At 41.2% G+C, this 20942-nt stretch overlaps 1 protein-coding gene across 1 annotated transcript; it reads right to left on the reverse strand.

The window, feature by feature from the left end:
* Positions 1–2341: 2341 nt before the first annotated feature.
* On the reverse strand, positions 2342–18058 carry LOC130539248 (myosin-7-like). The gene is given in 40 exon segments (XM_057057456.1): positions 2342–2482; positions 3194–3328; positions 3406–3501; positions 3566–3670; positions 3906–4202; positions 4292–4495; positions 4569–4877; positions 4976–5100; positions 5174–5339; positions 5710–5893; positions 6377–6573; positions 6675–6793; positions 7046–7172; positions 7395–7784; positions 7858–7948; positions 8052–8197; positions 9515–9691; positions 9767–10009; positions 10083–10338; positions 10431–10567; positions 11694–11817; positions 12492–12697; positions 12824–12903; positions 13004–13313; positions 13390–13560; positions 13705–13854; positions 13982–14100; positions 14182–14320; positions 15070–15173; positions 15264–15346; positions 15348–15360; positions 15442–15505; positions 15580–15672; positions 15844–15949; positions 16054–16081; positions 16183–16339; positions 16414–16557; positions 17102–17309; positions 17499–17552; positions 17981–18058. Coding segments are annotated over 38 exon segments (5817 nt in total). The 5' UTR covers positions 17303–17309; positions 17499–17552; positions 17981–18058; the 3' UTR covers positions 2342–2461.
* Between the last annotated feature and the right edge of the window lie 2884 nt (positions 18059–20942).

Here is a 20942-nt window from a genome sequence, read left to right on the forward strand (position 1 = left end):
AGGCGACAAGTGTGAGGCGCACAAATGGAGGTCTTCCACGGGTGACGTGCTTGACCTCCGCTGAGATGCAGTAATGAAATCACAGCACAGACTTGAAGCGGGACATCTGCCAGTGTGATGCCAAGGTCAGAGCAAAAGGCCCTTTCTCTTTGTGTGACAGCAGCCAGTGAAACCGGAGCCCCTGGTAACAGTCCCGGTGACATGGCATTGTGTCTTTGAGGACAAAGATAACTGTGTGAAATTCCAGCCGAGAAGCCTGCACTGATTGAGGAGAACAGCCTCAGAGGCTTTCAGGTTCCTGGCTGAGCCTTCATCCAGGACCAGACAACAGGCGGTGTCTCACATAAACATGTGACATATGTCCACAGGTATGAGGTATGAAACATTTTAAATATCAACAGATTCCCAACAATTGTTTATAGGGTTTGTAGCTGTACACTATCAGTCAGACATGTGTCAATCTGAAAAAATAAAAATGACATTTGCAACAGGGAAACTATTATATCACTTTGCAATCTACCCTTTAAGAAATTGTAAGTTTTCGTTTTGCACAAGATTAAAGGTGTTTTCAAGGTAAGTTTTATCATTCAATGACTTTATCAGACTAAAAAAGATTAAAACAAAGGATCTACATTTTAAAAGTCAACTGTATTCAAATTTTACAGATGTGTTTTGGAGCAATTAGACTCACAGGTACACAGTAGTCGTGTGTGTGTGTGTGTGTGTGTGTGTGGTGTGTGTGTGTGTGTGTGTGTGTGTGTGTGTGTGTGTGTGTGTGTGTGTGTGTGTGTGTAGCATCTATAATGCAAAGCTTGGCTTGCAGCAGCACTTACAGCCACTTGAAAGGTTAAGAGATAAAATAAAGGTCAACAAGAGGTGACAAGTGCAGAGATTATTTACACGCTTTTAACTGTTACTGACAGCCAGTGTCAGGGTACAGGGAGTGGAAGTGAGAGATTCCACGGCGCCTGCTAAAGACCTAGCTAAGATAACATGGATCTCACAGGTCATACAGCATCACTGAAATAAATATCATTAAAATAGAGTGTTTATGAGACTAGACAACTGCTTTAAACATTGATTTCTTTATGCCTTGTAGCTCTGTCATTTGACTCAGCAATAGCGGTCTGTTTTTTTTTTTTAGTTGTTCTTTTATGGCTGATTGGTGCCATTACACAGAGTGAAAAAGTAACGTGCAGAGTTGAGACGGTTGTATTTATCATATTGTTTGGTCTAATTATAGAAGCAGTTAACTAGTCCATCTTTGGTTAGTCCTCATGTTGCTAAGACTGTTCACTCCGATATCCTGGTAATCATGTTGATAATCTCTGTCACAGGCATACATGTGGTGCAGAGGTGGTGCAGGGTGGGGGGGTGCAGAGGTGAGACCAGAGTGTGTTCATATACAGACAGCCAAAACAGAACTAAAGTGTTGCCTTTTCATCTGAAAATATTGTTGTGTGAAGTGGGCCACTGTCTCTGTCGGGCAAAACTACAGTTTCAAATTACATTTTCATCTTATTTATTTTTATGTCTATACCGCTTGAATGACATACAAAGGCTCTTTGAATGTAAAATGAATGACATCCAATGATGCTGATGTTTTGCTGACTGATTCAGTGTTTGATTACTGCCTGTGTAGAATGGGGAGGGTCTTTACTGGGCAGCTGCTGATGAATATGTGTGGTATTATGGACTGCCTGAGTATGACCATTGTTATATTGATGACCTCAAGGCCTGGACTCTTGGGATTTCTTTTGTTCTATTTATAGAACAGGAGATTAGTTTTAATGTTTTAAAGAGCAGATTTAGGACCACTGGCACCACAGTGGTCAACACTGTAAGACTTTACCCTAGACTGCATTTAATGTCACTACATAATTAACAAAAAGGTAGGTTGGATCTGTTTTAATTTGGAATTATTGAGGGGACTAAAGCAGGAAGTTGCAGTTGCGTTAGGCAGCAAATAAATGGGTGAGTGTGAAGGTTAAATCCAGTGTCAAAGTGTTCTTCACACAAAGGCAAAAATATGCAAATTCTAAATCAGATTTTTAATGTACGGTAATCTTTTTTGACACTATTATGTTTCTTTTGGGACAAAAGTATCATAATCTCCCACCCTTTTTACAATCTGTAACTTTTTTGTCATCACTTTTCCATTTTGTCAGGAAATCTGAAAATATTATATTAAAACTATAATGTGATTGTTCTGATTGAAACATTTAAATGCATGATTTCCCACACCAAACAAAAGACAGCTCTTTCAATGAATGAGGGACCTGGTTAAAAGTATATAAAAACAAACAAACAAACAAACAAAAAAGAACAGCAGGAAACAATATTGCAGCACAATCACCAGAATTTATTAAGCATCTGGAGCACTACAGGTTGTGAATATATGAATATATGAAGGGATCTATCATACACAGCAGGCAAAGGGATTTCTGCAAGCTCCAAAGCTTCACTCCTCATCAAAGCCTTTCTGTTGCAGCGGAGAAGGGGAAAGAGAAAAACAGCATTTAGGCCCTTGGATTAGTTTTGCACAATGAAAGAATGCGATATGAGTGCAGAGCAGCTGAGTGAAGGTCTGCAGTCTTCTGCTGGAATCAGATTATTGAGCTAAATTACTAATCTCCCAGTGCTGTATCTGAAAAAATGCGGTATTATATAATGCTAAAAAGATAGCAGTGCATAAGTGCTGCGTCTGTCGTGCAGCGGATGTTGTGGTTTGGGTTTTTGTGACAGACATTGCCACCCAATGGCAACACCCCTCAGTGACTGATGTCGTCACTGGTGCACATGGCTGGAATTAAAATGGGGCCTGAACGACGTTGAGATGGAAAGAAAACAAAGCAGCTGCACTTTAATGTAAAATCCCATCTTCATCCTTAAAAAGAATTGACTTTGTAATTGAAATTGTTAAGAATTAACTCTCAAGATGCAACAGTTATATTCACACAATCTCTCCTACCTGTGCTTATTAACAAAGCTTTCACTAATGATATTATTATAATTGCTGTTGTTGTTGTGGCTCTAAAAGCGATCCAAGTTTCTCCAGTTCTGACTGTAGACAATATGCAGGCAGAGGAGCCAGGCATCTTTTATCCAGGCAGTGTGATTTTTGTGTGTTAATTAATGAAGCTACTGCAGCCAGCACACACGCCTTTGTTGGAATCATGCACTTGCAGCAAACCTTGGAGCCAGTGTCACGGCTCTTGATCCGCAGCTTGTTGACTTGACTCTCAGCTATATCAGCCCTCTCTTCAGCTTCATCCAGCTCATGTTGGAGCTTACGGAACTTGCCAAGATGAACATTTGCCTGTTCCTCCTGTCAAGGTGAAGGGGTAAATATTACACTGAGAAGTGGGAGGAACTAAAGTAATTGCCGGATGTTGCCACACTTACAGCTTCCTCTGCAACTCTCTTGTAGGATTTGATTTTCAGCTGCAACTTGTCGACCAGGTCCTGGAGTCTGGCAACATTCTTGCGGTCCTCCTCAGTCTGAGAGACAACCACTTTAGATAGAAGATAAAGAAACCAAACATACACATACAGTATAACATACCTGATAGGTGAGCTCCTTAATACGTCTCTCATATTTACGGATGCCCTTTGCAGCTTCAGTGCTTTTTTTCTGCTCACTTTCCACCTCGTTTTCCAGCTCTCTCACCTAAAGGAAGACCATAGAGTAAAAATCTTCTTTAAGAATTAACAACTTCAGTATGATGTGGCCCAATTTTGCCTTTTTTTAAATGTGCATTCATGTTAATGTCATTTAACAATGATATCAGATGTCATATGTCTTTGTGTCATGTCATGCATTTTGGAAAATGGATAAGGTGGTCATGGATTAGGAGCATAAATATTTCCTTCCACTCCACAAAAAAGTTCACAAAGCATCTCACCCTGGCCTCCAGCTTCTGAACCTGCTTCTTGCCTCCTTTCATGGCAATCTGCTCCGCTTCATCCAGACGGTGCTGCAGGTCTTTGATAGTTTGCTCCATGTTCTTCTTCATGCGTTCCAGGTGAGCGCTGGTGTCCTGCTCTTTCTTCAGCTCCTCTGCCATCATGGCCGCATCAGTAATGGCCTTCTTGGCCTTATCCTCAGCATTTCTGCATTCCTGAACTGCTTCCTCCACTTCAGTCTGAAGCTGGGACGCATCGACTTCAAGCTTCTTCTTCTGATTAATCAAGGCTGTATTCTACATATTTGAGGGATGGAAAATTGGATCAGGTCAAAAGAAATAAGCCTATCTGCATGATTAATTTATCATAAATGATCAGGTCTTACCTGTGAGTGCAGCAGCTGCACCCTCTCACTGACATCCAGCAGCTCTTGCTCAGCAAGTTTACGACTCCTCTCTGTTTGCTCCAGAGAGGCCCTCAGTTCCTCCACTTCAGCCTGAAGCAGGTTGTTGCGTCTCTCTACAATAGCGATGTTCTCCTTCATCTCATCATTGGCCCGCATGGATTCATCCAGCTGAATCTGACAGTCCTTCATGGGATAACACAGGTGGTTAATTGTTTTGATTCAGTTTTCACATCTCTTGTTTCATCTTCAGGTTTACCTTCAGATGTGCATGGACAGATTTGAGCTGTTTCTGGGCCTCAGCTGCCTGCCTGTTGGCCTGGCTCAGCTGGATCTCCATCTCATTCAGATCTCCCTCCATCTTCTTCTTCAGACGGAGGGCCTCGTTCCTGCTGCGACATTCAGCCTCAAGAGAGCTCTGCAGGGTGTCGATGGTCCTCTGCAGGTTCCTCTTGGACTGCTCCATCTCCTCGTCTTTTTCAGCTAGTTTCCGTTCCATCTCCGCCTTAATCTGAGTGAACTCAAGCTGAGCTCTCAGGATTTTCCCTTCCTCATGCTCAAGAGAAGCCTAAGGCAGATATTAAGGGTTTGTCAAAAGCATTTTATTTTCTTATTTGAAGTTTCCAGTCAAAGCTACCCAATATAAATATGAGGTTTTGACTGTACCTCTGCCTCCTCCAGGGCAGATTGAATCTCTGTCTTCTCCTGCTCCAGCTGTTTACGGACCTTTTCCAGCTCATGAATGGTTTTTCCTCCCTCCCCGAGTTGCTCAGTGAGGTCAGAAATCTCCTCTGGGAATAAATGTAGTTGTATTTCATTATTTATAACCTGTATGTGTTGAACAAGTGCTCAGTGATATTTTACCCTGGAGAATTTTGTTCTCTCGCTTTACAGTTTCGAGCTGATCTAGAGATTCTTCATAGGAGTTTTTGAGTTTGAAGAGCTCAGTACTCAAAGACCTGGCTTCTTTTTGAGAGCTCTCCAGTTCACACTGGCACTCCTCATACTTCTGTTTCCACTCAGCCAAGACCTAGACCATGAGATAAAAATGTTTAGATTTAGATTAACATGCATTATTTATAATTATGTATCACCATTATCAAACTCATTTGCAGCTCAATGAGGTTTTATGTGACTCATAATCAAATACATATACTATATATGCAACTTTATTTGTGCCTTCATAAGGTCTGGAGGCTGATGGTTGCACAGCATCTACATTTATATTCATAACTCGACCCCAAAAAGAAGCTTGAAAGTCAGAGTGAAGAATGTTAAAAGCATATTTTGTAACTGTTATGAAGCAATATTTTTTAGCCCAAAATAAGATGTCTCACTTTATTTCATAACTCAACAAATAGCGTTTTGAAGATACATTTTTAAAGAAAACATTGATGCACCTTGTCAAAGTTCCTTTGCTTCTTGTCCAGAGCAGCAGCAGCAGCATTAGACCTCTCCACATCCACCATCAGATCTTCAATCTCGTTCTGCAGCCTGTGTTTAGTCTTCTCCAGAGAGGAACACTTAGCATTCACTGCTTCAACAGCCTCCTCAGCCTCCTGCAGACGCTGCGCCAGCTTCTTCCTGCATTACAGAAATACTGATTATCCTTTTTTTGGTCCAGAGCCTGAAACAGTTGAAGCCCCTCGAGCCACAGGATTATTTTTTAGTATTCTAAGACCATAAATTTGTTTCTTGTATATACATCTAGTGTGGAGAGTGTATACAAAATCTCCTTAATCCATCTTTTACTGCTTTATCAGTAAACGTTGTAATATTGAAGGGGTGTTTGTGAATTAGGAGCCACTCTGAATATCTCCTGGCTAATATCTAGATACATACAACTATTTACAATCACCTTCACACTTAAGAATCACCAATGTCTATTGTGATATAGCAATATTGCCTCACAGTAACAAGGCTGTGGGTACAATTCCTAGCCAAGGCTCTTTGTTGAGTTAGTGTGCTCTCCCCATTTGGGTTTTCTCTGGGATTCTCCAGTTTCCTGATGTCTAGCTATGTAATTTCATCATACCAATGATGTGTAGGAGTATCAGATGATCTTACTTTGCCTCCTCCAGTTCCTCGGTTCTCTGGATAGCATCAGTTTCATACTTGGTTCTCCACTGAGCCACCTCAGAGTTGGCCTTGGACATGCTCCGCTGCAGCTCAGCCTTGGCCTCCTGCTCTTCCTCGTACTGCTCCCTCAGCAGGTCACAGTCATGGCGGGCAGACTGCAGGGCATGGGCTAATGCATTCTTGGCCTAGAGTAATATTGATTATGTTTGCATTTCTCTTTAAAATGCATATGGCATTTCACCTTTTGAACTCAATGGCAGATTGATGCATTTTGCCACTTCCAGACCTTTACTTCCTCTTCTAGTTGTCTTTTTATGTCCTCAAGTTGTTGAGTATAGGAATTCTTTCCTCTTGTCAGCTGAGAAATCAGTGATTCTTTATCGTCTGCCTGTCTTGTAAACTCATCTACAGAGGAGAATTGTTTATTATTACTACACAGACATACACATATTTTGAGATAATTATGTACATTGGAGAATTAAACATCTGGAATGTATCCATTCTGTTGCAGTAATACTTGGGCAAATGAGACAAACTATGAAATATTTTAATTTGAACTTAAATTAGACATGTATCCATGTGGTAACAACAATCCATTGGTACACCTACATCAGATTTATTGTACCAAGCTCTTTAAAAAAAAAAGTCTAAACTTACCATTTTCTGCTTGAAGTTTTGCTTTCTGGGTAGTAAAATCATGAATAGTTCTCTGGTATTCATCACACTTGCTCCTATAGTCATTCATTTGGTCTTCCAAAGTCCGGCAGGTCTTTTCCAGGTTTGTCTTCAAAGGAAATTGGCAGTAGTTATCTCATACAAATGTCATAGGTCTAAAAAGGGTTAATTAAGTCTATTTTCTCCAGTACTATCCACCAAACTAACATCTTGGCTATGATTTGTCAGGGGAAAAAAATTGATATTATAGAATCCTTAGTACTGTAAATTCAATAGTTATTTCCATCAGCCATGACTTATTTTCGTGGGCTCTATTTTCTGTCATGTTTACCTTTGATTTGACAATTTGTTCCATGTTGGAGACCACATCATCCAATTCCAGTCTGAGCTCACTCTTCTCCTTCTCCAGTTTCTGCTTGACTCTCTGCAGGTTGTCGATCTGCTCTCCCAGGTCAGCAACACTGTCAGCTTGTTTCTTCCTGAGAGCGGCTGCTGTGGCTTCATGCTGCAGAGTTGCCTCTTCGAGGTCTCTGCGCAGCTTCAGGAACTCAGCCTCCCTCTTTTTGTTCATCTCAATCTGGAGAGTTGTTGCCCCACCAGCCTCCTCCAGCCTCTCGCTGATCTCCTCCAGCTCTCTGGCTAAGTCTGCTCTCTGCTTCTCCACCTTGGCTCGAGCAGCTCTCTCTGCTTCCAGCTCTTCCTCAAGCTCCTCTACGCGGGCCTGGATTTTGGGGAAAGTAACTGTCATCCTCTTTTACAAATGTAAACATTAATACAGAGCTCCGGAACTTTACCTGCAACTCTTTGAGCTTCTTTTGCAGCTGAATTATGATGGCCTGTTCATCCTCAATTTTGCCATTTAGCTGGCTGATCTCAAAGTCCTTCCTGCGGTGGTGTAAATCAGTGATTGCTAATTAATGCATAAATGTAAAAATAGACATACTTGTATAAATGAAATGAGCAAGATCAATAAAAATCTTCGGCCTACTTTTTTAAGCGTTCTTCTAGCTGTTGCTTGTCATTTTCTAAGTCCATTACAGTCTCCTGGGTCAACTTTAAGTCTCCCTCCAATTTTCTTTTGGCTCTCTCAAGATCCATTCGAATCTTCTTTTCTTGCTCAAGAGATCCTTCAAGCTGTAAATTTAAAGTAAATAAAGTTTAAGTTCTACTCCCCCGCTCTTTAACTCAACCTCACTGCTACATACTTATTTTTAAACTTGCCTAATACGTTAATGACTTGTGTATGTTTCCGCTTATGTTTTCTACAAGGTAAGGTCATTTTTCATATTAATGCTTTTTTCAGCAGACATGCAATGATAGAAATTACAGAGAATCTTCAGCAACACTGTTGACAGGTTACTTTTGTTATCTTCATCTCCCTGTCTGCATCTTCTCTTACCCCATCTACCTTCACGTCCTCTCTATGTCCATATATCCAGTCTCACAGCCTCCCCTGGACCTACTGTCTACCAGTTCCATTCTCACTGTCCTACCAACATATCCTCTGTATTCCCATCTGTCTGGCTTTTCTGGCTTTACCTCCACAACATCTAATGTGTTGTCTATGTGTTGTCCCACTGATGTTCTCATTTGTGATCCTGTCCATCCACATTACGGCCAAAGAGAACCTCAAGATCTTCACCTCCTGCTTAGCCTCCTCTTTTTTTCAGCTATCACTATATCATCCTCTGCTCTGCATTTACCACAGCAGCTATTCTCGACACAACTGTTTTATGCTGTGTGGCTACACTCTCACCTACCACTAATCTGCAGTCATCTCATTCAGATTACGTCATCTATAAAATATGTGGTTCACCTGTGTGCTCCTGCTTCTGCCATAACATCACTTCCCCATGAACACTGTCTCACTTCTTGGGAAACTCTGCATCACTTCTTGTAGCTCACTCCAGTATTTAATCTCTTAAACCAACATTCAGTCTGTGGAGGATAACCACTAACCACACTGAGCATCTCATTATCAGCTTCTATCTCACTCCATCTGGCACTTTTAGGCCTCCAGAACACTCCTTACAAACTCCTCCTTCAACCCCTGTTCCTGAGCTTTTACAGTAGTCTTAAAAACCCTCTCTCTCTCTCTCTCTCTCTCTCTCTCTCACACACACACACACACACACACACACACACAGCACACACACACACCTTTTCTCTGGAACACACAGCCTATTCCCTTCCATGTCTTCATCATGTCCAACAGCTCTCTAGCATTCCCTGTCGTAATCCCAACATTCAATGAAGGTTGATCTGGTTCGGGTGTCATAGAATTGATTCCTATGTTGGGTCTGGCCAACATTTTACCAATGTCCTGCCTGATGTAACCTGCTGCATTTGTCATAGCCTGGGGTGTGACACTGGATTCTTCCCTCTCGAGGCTGCATTATGTCTACTCACAGTCAAATTCTCTAATAAACAATAGGGACAAGGTTTCCTTACATCATCCACTTGTTGTTCCAGCTTAGTTTTGGCCTTGGTCAGAGTGTTGACTTTGTCTTCTTCACTCTGCAGATCATCCAGTGTTTGCTGATGAGCCTCCTGTAAAGCTTTTTTCTCCTTGGTTAACTTGGCAATGATTTCATCCAAAGCAGCCATCTCCTCGGTCAGGTTCTTCACCTGTGAACCACAAAAAGCTCAGTTACTGAGACCTCATTACATGAAGGAGCTGCTTTGAAGCAGCTGTTGGCTCACCTTGTTCTCGGTGGCATGCTTCTCTTTCTCCACTTTAGCCAGAGTCAGCTCCAAGTCGTCGATGTCTTTCTTCAGCTCAGAGCATTCATCCTCTAATTTCCTCTTCTTGGCAGTAAGTTCAGCATTCATCTCCTCCTCATCCTCCAGCCGTTCTGTCAGCTCTTTAGACTTTGCTTCCAGTTGGATCTTGTTTTTGATCAGTCCCTCACATCTTTCCTCAGCATCGCATAGATTATCTTGCTCCTGTCAAACATTTAATTGCCATAATTAGTACAAACTTTTATGATGATTTAAGAAATAACAGTGATGCTCTTACAGCTTGAACTTGCAACTGCAGGTCATTTTTCTCTTGGAGAAGAGTGACCATTTTTTCCTCCAGTTCTTTTCTACGAGCTTCAGATTTTGCAAAAGCCTCTTTCAACTTGAGGAATTCTTCCTTCATGTTGGCCATCTCTTTCTCTGCCTCAGCAGATCTCAGCAGAGGTTTGATCTTGAAGTACAGCTTCATCCAGGGCCAATTTTTGACCCCCATGAAGGCACGGACATTCCACTGGATCACCAACAAAGCATCTCTAAAATATAGAAAAATTGGAGCTTAAGCCAGCTATAAAGATAGCAAATGCATCATGTTTAGAGCTTATTGTTTGCGACAGAATAAATGTACCTGCGTTCCACTATCTTCTGATACTCAATTCTAGACAACAGACCTCGGGATCTGGCTTGAATAGCAGTGATGATTTTGGAAAGGCGCTCATCTCTCATCTCCTCAAGCAGACCCAACAATCCAGCCTTAAAGAACACCTAACAATGCCAAGGGACACTTTAGCATTGTATAACAAATTATGCAAGAGTTGCAATTTTCACGGAACTTTGAAGGTCTTTTAATCCCTTTGAATGATGTTGGATAATGTTAGACCGATGGTGGTTTGATGTATACTTGTATCACAGTGTTTTTAATGAAGATTAAGACTTTTTTTAATGCCTTTGGAACATCCACTGCCTGGGCAAAAAAAAAAAAACAGCTTTAACTGAGAAAATAGGTAAGAGCTGGATGATTGCTGCATGGGTGATTATCTTCCAGTTGGCAACTTGTAATTTAACCTTAACTAATGCAGTGAGACTCTTCTGATTTCTTAAAAAAAACCATGTCAAAATACAGATCTTGTGGTCGTGAAAACACTGTTAATCAAGGGTCGATTCATTGACCTTCGAGGGAGAAATGTGGTTGGAAAAATCCTTGAATGACTGATCGGTGATTACTTAATCCTCAAAGCTATGTTCATTAGTGAAAGTAGGAGCATTTCCACACGCAAAATGCAACCAGCTGAAGGGATTGGGACAGGACACCTGTGTAGCCGTAAGAAATCAGGGGGTAAAAGACCTCGATTTGCTAGGGAGCATAAAGATTGGAGCAATGGAAGAAGGTCATGTGGGCAGATAAGTCTAAATTTTCCCTGTTCCAGCATGATGGGCACATCAGGGTAAGATGAAGTGATACACCCATCATGTTTTGGTGTACAGCCTGTGGAGGCAGTGCTTTGGTCTGGGGTTGCTGCAGTCGGTCAGGTCCAGGTTCAGTAACATTATGTGCTAAAAAATGAGGTCAGCCTACTATCTGAATATACCGATTCCATCAATGGAATTTTTTTTTCTTTCATGACTCAAGCATTGAAGAAGCTTATCAAAACAATGCCATGGTGAAGCTAGATCACGTGACCCTTTTTGGCCAGGCAGTATATGTCATCTTCTTTCTTTCATTCCCCCTATGTTTTATTTCATTTTGCTTCATTTATTCTGTGGTGACCTATTTTTATCCCACCTCACCTCTCACTTCACTCAACTTTGGAAGTAAAACTGCAACTGCTGCTCTGCTACCATTTCCCCCAATAGACTCAGTATCAGAACAGACTCATATTCATAAAAATACCTTAGTGTGCCCAAACTTGTACTGATTATGATCAATATCCAGAGATCCTAGAAGTTTCTCAGCTCCCTTCCTGCTGTCAATAAATTGACCCTCGGGGATGGCAGCAGGATTCAGAATACGATATCTGAAACAAAAAGAGAATGTTAATGTGTTAATGAATTTTAAAATGTGTTTGTCTTCCTCTATTTGGTATTTTCAATATTAGACCATATACCAAATTAGTGGAAAAGGATCAACCATTAGATCAATTCATAATTCCTCCTTTTCTGTCAGAGCTGTGTTATCTTGCCCTCCAATCCATTCAGTTACATTAGCTGTTTAATAATCTTATATTATTCTTATGTTTATGTTCTAATATTATTTCTATTTTATTTTATGCTTATGTTAATATGTTTAATAATCTAATCTTATTTTTATTTCTAATCTTATTTGTACTTTATTTGTATTCTATCTCTATGCTTATGTAAATGTACCTGCTGCTATTTGTGTCTATATAATATATTTATATTTCTTTATGTCTATGCTGCTACTACAATTCAATTCCCCCACAGGGATGAATAAAGTAAATCTTATCTTATCTTATGATGAAGTTTCAACCAAAAAACTAGTTAAAAATCAAAGTATGACATTTTTTTCCTTAGTTAAGAGCACACATTTCTTAGAAAAATGGTTATTAATTCAAAATTGGTTGTATATGGACATGAAAATAAATCTGCATTTTCACATTTTTCAAGTGACTGTAAAATCTGGAGTCATCGGAATAAAATGGATCTCAACTGGCAACTCAAGAGAAGATACCTCTGTTTGAAGTCTCCATAGAGGATCCTGTTGGGGAATCCTTTTCTGCAGATCCTGATGCCTTCCAGCACACCGTTACAGCGCAGCTGGTGCATGACCAGAGGATTCTCCATGGCCCCAGGAGTCTTGGTCTCATTGGGGATGATGCAGCGCACAAAATGAGGGTGAGTAGACCTCAGATTGGTCATCAGCTTGTTCAGGTTTTCCTTTTAAAAAAGACAATAGTTATACGGCAATAGATGAATAATAAATATTCCTTCTTTTTTTTTAGTTTGTTTAAGACAGTTGTTGTTTTAGACATTGAATGACAATGGCAAAATTAGAGATATTACCCTGTGAAGAGCAGACACAGTCTGAAATGATGAGCCCTTCTTCTTTTTCTCTTTTTTACCTTCAGTTCCTTCAGTCATTGCTGTTATTTAAAAAAGAAAAAAAGGAAAGAGTTGATAATTAGTATGATGGGAAAATTTGTCTATCACACTTTTAGGGAATAACAATTTAGATTAAATGACCTGCGTCAGCTCCAGAATAATTAGCAAAGAGGATGGATAAGAGTTTGAGATTAGACTTCTGGTAGAGTGCAACCACCGTCTCATTCAGAGGGTCCTTGTTCTTCACCAGCCAGTTGTTGATGTTGTAATCAACAGTTCCAGCGTAGTGCATCAGGGCAAAATGGGCCTCTGGTTTCCCTTTGACAATCCTGGGCTTCTGGAAGTTGGCAGATTTACCCAGATGGTTGTCGTAGAGTTTAGCTTTAAAGGTGGCATCAGATGCTTTGGGAAACATGCACTCCTCTTCAAGGATGGACATGATACCCATGGGCTGTGGAAAGGAACAGCATTGGTATTTTATTTCTCTTCTCTTTTCTCTCCTTGACTCATATGTGAACACATCTCACCTTTTCAATCAGGTCAATACAGGCCTGCAGGTCCATACCAAAATCAATGAAAGTCCACTCAATCCCTTCCTTCTTGTACTCTTCCTGCTCCAGCACAAACATGTGGTGGTTGAAGAACTGCTGCAGCTTTTCATTGGTGAAGTTGATGCACAGCTGTTCGAATGTGTTGAACTGTTAAGGGAAGGAAATCATTTGGTAAGAAGTGTGAAGTGGATGTCTGTGCTGCCTTCCTGGAAAAACACAACTTAAAATGCAGTCATTGAACTCAATCAAAACTGAATCTCAGTCAGGAAAACAGCTGGTTAGATGACTCACATCAAAGATTTCAAATCCAGCGATGTCCAGCACCCCAATGAAGTACTGGCGAGGCTGCCTGGTCTCCAGCGACTGGTTAATTCTTACCACCATCCACAGGAACATCTTTTCATAAACAGCCTTGGAGAGGGCTCCAACAGCATAGTTCACCTGTGCACCAGAAAACGTGTCTTTTAAATGCTTTGATGTGACTAATTCTCACACTTTCAGCTTCAGTTTTATCAGAAATGTCTTCTTCATTTACAATACAGTTTTGCGGGGCTTTATTCCCTTTTACCTGGGCAACATTTTGTCCCTTGGTGACCCACTCATTTCCAACTTTGACCCTTGGGTGACAGAGACCTTTGATGAGGTCTGCAGAGTTCAGGCCCATCAGATATGCTGATTTGTCAGCATCTGGAACAGGAAAGTGAATGTTGTGACTGTGTCGACTGAGGCCAGAACCTCACTCAAACCTGACAACAGATCTTCTCTCACCTTCAGTTCCATCAGCATCTGCCTGCTCCTCCCGCTGCCTCTGCTTGAACCTCATGTTGCCGTAGTGCATGATGGCACCTGTCAGCTTGTAGACAGAGTTCTTCTCTTCTTGAGTGAATCCCAGCACATCAAAGGCACTCTGAGGAAGAGATACTATATGGTGGTATCGTGGGCATTTACTCATCAGTCTAAAAAATCCTGAAGATTACCGATCTACAGAACATTTAGTGTCCTGAAACTGTTAAAGCTCACTACTGAACTGCAGACAGTGCTGCAAATGCAGCATTACAACCATTGTTGGCAAGAACCAACGTTGGTATAACTCCATTGACTGGACCTACAGATACTGTAAACTGAAATGTGTTAATGCCGTGTTCATAGTAGCTCTTTCTCCTTCAGAACAGTGATATTTATAATGCATATTGTTAAAATGAGGAAGAACGTGAGTTAGGCAAACATACATATTTAAGTGACCTCTGTACGACAGGTTTGTGACCTTTGAATGTGTGATGCTAATAGAAGATTTATATCTTCTGAATGTGTTATGGCTGCTTTCCACTTCACTGCGCCAGTTTAAACTGATCTGCAGGCATGGTAACATTAGAATATATATTTAAATATCACAGAACTTTTGAAGAATTATAGCTCCAATATTATATCTGTGTAAGAATTGCATTTCAAATGAGGAATCGGCACACAGGTTGTTTGGGCCTCTGACAGAGCTACACAGAAAATGGGATGGTACTTAAAAAAAAGTTTCACTTAGCAGATGATGAGTTTTTAAATGGACTAATCATAAGTGTTGCTGATAATGGGCATAAGAAAAGTGCATTCTCTTTATGTAAATTAATTTTGTTTGTCCAATGAAAGAAAAGCCGGAAGCCTGACATCAGTTGCCATCAGTTCTTCTGCATCATCAATGGAGGCCACTTGGGTTTCCCCCTGAGAGATGAAGGCATAGTCGTAGGGGTTATTTGTGATCAGCAGCATCTCTGGAGGACACAGATATAGAGAGGGAGATGAGGTAGGTGAGATGAGCACAGAACTGGAACAGATGTGCATTGTTCATCCAGTCCACCAACCCAGGATTTCAGGCTTTTTGTTGGATAATATCTGGTAGAAAATGTGATAATCTCGCTCCGCCTTGAGCTGGAAAGTCACGCGATTTTTCCAAAAGGTCTGAAAAGTAACAGATAAAGATGTACAGAACACATCCATGTCTAGAATCGCTGTAAATCATATATTTATGGTTATTCTTACATGTTTCAATGTCAGCTGAAGCTAGTTTTCCCCTGGTATCAAAATGAATTCGGATGAATTTACCCTGAAAAGTTCATATTTGCTTTCATGAAGATTTGTGAAGGTTATCTGCAGTTAGTAAATGCACTAAACACTCACAAATCTGGAGGAGTTGTCATTCCTGATGGTCTTGGCATTTCCAAAGGCCTCCAGAGCAGGATTAGCCTGGATGATTTGATCCTCCAGCGTTCCCTGTGAAAGATGATTGTGGTGTCGCCTAAATCAGTCATCAGTGGTTGAAATGACCTCTTTATTTAGCTTTTAAAACTTCCAGAAAGTTTCCGTATTATAGCATACGAGCTGTTCAAAATTGGCACCATGACACGTTATCTTAAATGCCAGAAAACAAATATTTCCACACACCTTGTCTTTGATAGTGGAGTCTTTCTTTACCCCTCCAGCTGCAATACTTGCAAAATACTGGATGACTCGCTTTGTGTTGACAGTTTTTCCTGCACCAGATTCTCCGCTGGGGGTTACAAAGTGAACAAAGTTTCATTTGCGACAAATCACAGAACAGCCTGTTTGAAAGGGTCACTGAAACGCTCTGCAAATCTATAAATTAATGCTTACGTGATCAAGATTGACTGATTTTCACGGTCTGCAAAGAACATGTTTACCAAGAGAAGAAAATGGTTAATCTCCAGATTTATTATGTCTCTAGCTGCATTATTATTACTATTCCGTCCACTCAGCTTTTACCTGCCAGCATATACTGGTATGCGTTGTCAGAGATAGAGAAAATATGAGGAGGAGCTTCACTCCTCTTCTTTCCTCTGTAGGCCACAACAACTTCCTGGTTGTAGACTGGCAGCCACTTGTAGGGGTTGACAGTCACACAGAACAGCCCAGAGTAGGTCTGCCATAGAGAAAGATGGGAAAGGTTCAAGTGCTGGTGCCTCATGAATATAAGACTTCAGACATCAGCCTTACGTAGATCATCCATGCTGCGTAACGCTCTTTGAGGTTAAACAGCACAGCGGGCTCGTGGAGGAAGGTCAGCATTGCCATGTCCTCAATCATGCTGAACTTTGGTGGGTTCTGTTGCAGAATCTGAGTGTCTTTGAAGGTCACAGTCTGAGGGGGAAAAGATACACAATATTTGATTCTCATGTTAAGGTCCTTGAGGTCTCATTCAGACTTTTTTTAACCATTAAGTCCAATTAAAAACCTCAGATCAGTTTTATTTATAATCCTGTGTGGCCACAGTTGTGCGAATGTCATGTTTCACACAGTTGTTGTCTCATTTCATCACTCAACTGTTCCCTGAATTGACTTGGAGTGTCCCATTCTGACTACATCAACTGTCAGACACACTTTATATGCAGAATAAAACTTGCTCCCTGACAAGAACTCTAACTCAAAAATAAATCTGATTTTCCCCAGTGAAAGCTGCTAATGGAAGGACATAGCTTCTTTTTTTGGACATTGAAATGGCACAATTCAATATTCGCTTCCCTTTGATCGACTAGGATCATGTAAACTAGTAACACTGACTTTGTTCACATCACACACTGTCCACATCCTTCAGGTGATTTCGGCTATGACAGCAGTTGTAACTCAGCATTCTCAGCTGTTTAACTATTCATGCAGCTCATCTAAAGGTGTGACCCCCGCTGACCTTCCCATGCTCCGTCTCTACGGTGACCTTGTCTCCCTCTCGGCTGATGACGGTTGCTTTCACAAACTCTTGCACTGGGTCTGGGACAAAGCATTCCTTCTTTATGTCAAAGGCACGTGTGGATGCCTCCATCCGCTCCCTCTCAGACTTCCTCAGGTACGGAGCAGCTGCTCCAAACGTAGCCATCTGTGCATCCCCCATGCTTGCACTATGGCAGATTCAGAAGAATGCAGGACATTAAAATTGTTGTTCGCTGTGAACAACTTTTCATTATAATGAGCTCCCTGTTTTGCAGCATTTGAAATGTTCAGGTTTTTTTTCTTTTTAGAAACGCAACCTGCCCAGCTACAAGTTGAATTAGACGCTTTGAGAAGTTGTCAGAAAAATCGGAATTTACCAAGGATCCGACTCAGAGGAGAGATGAGCTCAGTCTTCAGAAGGGGTGATCTGTCTGAAGGGGAACCCAAAATCAGATTTTGGTTAAACATCTGAATCACATTTCATGATTCAAAGATGGGTTCACTTACATTATTAGTTTAAGTGTTCTCTCAAAATTTTGACATATTACTCAAACCTTTAAATCTAATATAAAGGGTGAATATTTAAATAAATGTGACCCCAATCCTTTGTTAATTTACATTTATCTTTGAAATGAGTTCATATAACATGTGGTATTTAATAATCTTTCTAAGTAAATGTAGATTAAGTACATCAGTCTGAGACTAAAGAACTTTAGTTAATATTTAGAAACAGGATGTTTCTGATGTCATTGAGCATCCCCAATATTTGTTAGAGTTGGAGGGAAAAAGTTAATGTTTGGCAAAGTAGAAACAAGAGAAACTACATGACAATAAAAAAGAGCCAGTTGTGGAGACTTACAGAGGCCAGGTGAAGAGAAGGACGCTGTTAGACCTGCAGCACAGGAACGCATCAAATATATAACCCCAGATAACCCTGCCTTACAAGGCCAAGGACACCACCCTGACCTGCTGACACAACACGTGCGCATGCATGTGGCGGACTCTGCTCGCATCCAAATAATGTGATTTTTTGGGAGCAGAGCCAGGAACTTTCTCCTGCATAACTGCCGGCTGACTCACGCAAACATAGCTTCTCTATCACTTATTCTTCCACACTTTTCAAATGCTTTTCCCAAGTGGAGCATCTGTGGACACAAACCAAAGTCTATTTATTGACGCTGAGGTGGCCTATAGACAAGCTTACAAGGACAGCTATAAACACTGTCAAAGTTAAGCATCACCTGCCAACGTGGCTTTGAGCAGTTCCATATATCATCTTCAGTTTGTTCACTGATCAAACTGGCATGTCCACACGTTTAGCCTCAGGGATTCTGGGAAGCTGCTTTTCTTCTGGAAAATGGGAGGTCTATAGTGTAATGGCGAGACTAATGACCCAGCTGATTGCATGTGGTGAAGTGTCTGACCTCTTCTATAGATCTGCATAAACATGACCTGTAACACCATCATTTGTAGACTGTGAGGATTGTGGCGCACTGTATCACCTCTTTAGCGTTATGCTAAATCTTAAAACAACATTTATTCATTATTTTATCTTACTAAAATAGTAAACTGACAGGATGGGATCATATGGGGATGCATGGGCTGACCCATAAAATCAAAGTGTGAGGGGGTAAACTGTAACATAAATGACTTCATAGAGGAACGTTTGAATTAGTCAATGATTAATCGGAAGAAAAATCAGCATTTCATATATTTAAAGTCAGCTATCCTTCAGCTCTTCATGGGCTGACAATCATTCATTCAGTCGCTAAAGAGCATCAGAGTATTTGTCACCCTTCCCCACTGGGAGTTTATTGGAAATGTCTATACCTCTCTGTGTTTTGCATCCACCCAGACCACCAACATGTAAATCTCTACTTGCATGCTTGTGTTAATTGTCTTTCAGATCACTCTTCTCTTAATGTCAGAGAGGTTAAGTGGTTGCAGATTTACACAGACAGAGACCCACGCGCCAGAGCCAGTCTTTAGATCTAGTTTACACTCAAAGCTTTTACAGCTATGTTGTTGGCATGTTGTCAGCAGCTAAAGGGAACCCTTCACTGACAACTCTGTCATGACCTCCCCAATGTTGTACTGTAGCTGCAGAAAGACAGAGGAGGAAGTTGATACTGGAGTAACCGCCATGGATGCAGCGAAGGATGTCAGGCAGCTGCTCAACTGGTGACTTTCAAAATGCAACAACCCGGAGCAGGAATGAAAATAAGACATCTTACTGGTGCTGGAGGTACAAGAATCAATGTTTAATATGACGGAAGACACAGAAAACCTCCCAAATCCAGCTGATTTGTCACAGATTCCCTCTCACAGGGGTGGAAGGGAAACAACAAACATGTTTCAGGAGCAATTTAGAGGGTTTTTTTTATTCTCTCTGAGCACAACGACAGGTAGACCTTCACCTGTTTACCGTCGATTGATAATTTTCCTGGGACCAACTGCATATTCCTCAAATGCTCAATGTGAAATCAGACCCTCCCTCTATAAAAGCTGTCCTCTATGGAAGGATGTGTTCACCATCATTATCTCATCATTCTGATACGTGCTCAGAGGATTAATAGACAAAGCATGATGGATATTAATAAACCTTTTGTTTGTTACCTTGTGTGAACTTTGGTGCACGCACGCACACACACACGCACGCACACATACACACACACACACACACACACACACACACACACACACACACACACACACACACACACAGACTGTGTTGGAGCCAGGTTACTGGTCACACCATCAGTGGTATTTTCAGGCTGAGTAGCCAGAAAGATAAGAGCCCCCTTTCACAGAAACAAAACAGAACCAAGCAAAAATAACCCCGACAGCAGAGTCAGAGCCTGAATATTAGACGGTGAATCCAGACGTGGCGATGGACTCGCCCTCATAGCTCAGCATTTCACTGGCACTTTTAAACATCCCGTGCGTGAATTTACGTAAGTTTTAATGCGTGTCCTGGATGTGGCAGAAAACTAGAAAGATTAACTTCTGATCTTAATCCAAATCAGATTTAAATTTCACATCAGAATCCATTTTAAAATCTGGATACAATCAGCTTTACAGAGGATCAACAGCAGCACTTTTTACAAAAAGCCCTGATTTGCCAGGAGAGTTTTAAAGCAAGGTTGAGCAGAATCTTGATATTTAAATTATTTCTCAGTTAGCCACCATTTGGTCTGTATGCTGCTGCTGGTGATGGAATCCTGATAGATAAAGCCAACATGTCCATGTATAAACTACCTCTACACTAACGAAACAGCCCCCATTTGAATTGACTTCAGCGTCTAAAACACAATGATTTATTCCAGAAGCCCGTCCATCCTCTTTTAGCTGCTGTGTTGGACCACCTTCAGCAGCGGAATGGAGCAGAACAGGTCACATCAGGCAGCTGTCTGTGATTGCACCCACTGTTTTGGTGGGATATGAGGTGAGATGCTACAGCTGACAGCTCCCTGCAGGCCTGGATGCCAGACAGATCCCAGAGCCTTTCATGGACCCGCAGTGGGAGGAGCGGCGCAGGGAGTGGCGAGCATGTGGCGCATTCTTCTTTCAGCCAGTGGCGCATCCTTCTTTTCAGCACTTCACAGTCTTCAGTGATCTATAAAGTGTCTCAGCCAGCTGTTGACAGAACCACATTTGTAAGAATTTTCAAAAGAATTTCTTTGCACAGCAAGAACTCCTTAAAAAGTGATTAAAAAGTTACAGTTGGTACAAGATTGGCTGACGTTTGAAGAGCTCTGTTGAGTCTCTCAGAGGAGAATCAGTGATTTGTAGTATTTTTGTATATTTAATAAAACAAGAAT

Source organism: Takifugu flavidus, chromosome 15, assembly GCF_003711565.1.
Source record: "Takifugu flavidus isolate HTHZ2018 chromosome 15, ASM371156v2, whole genome shotgun sequence".
Classification (NCBI taxonomy): Eukaryota; Metazoa; Chordata; class Actinopteri; order Tetraodontiformes; family Tetraodontidae; genus Takifugu; species Takifugu flavidus.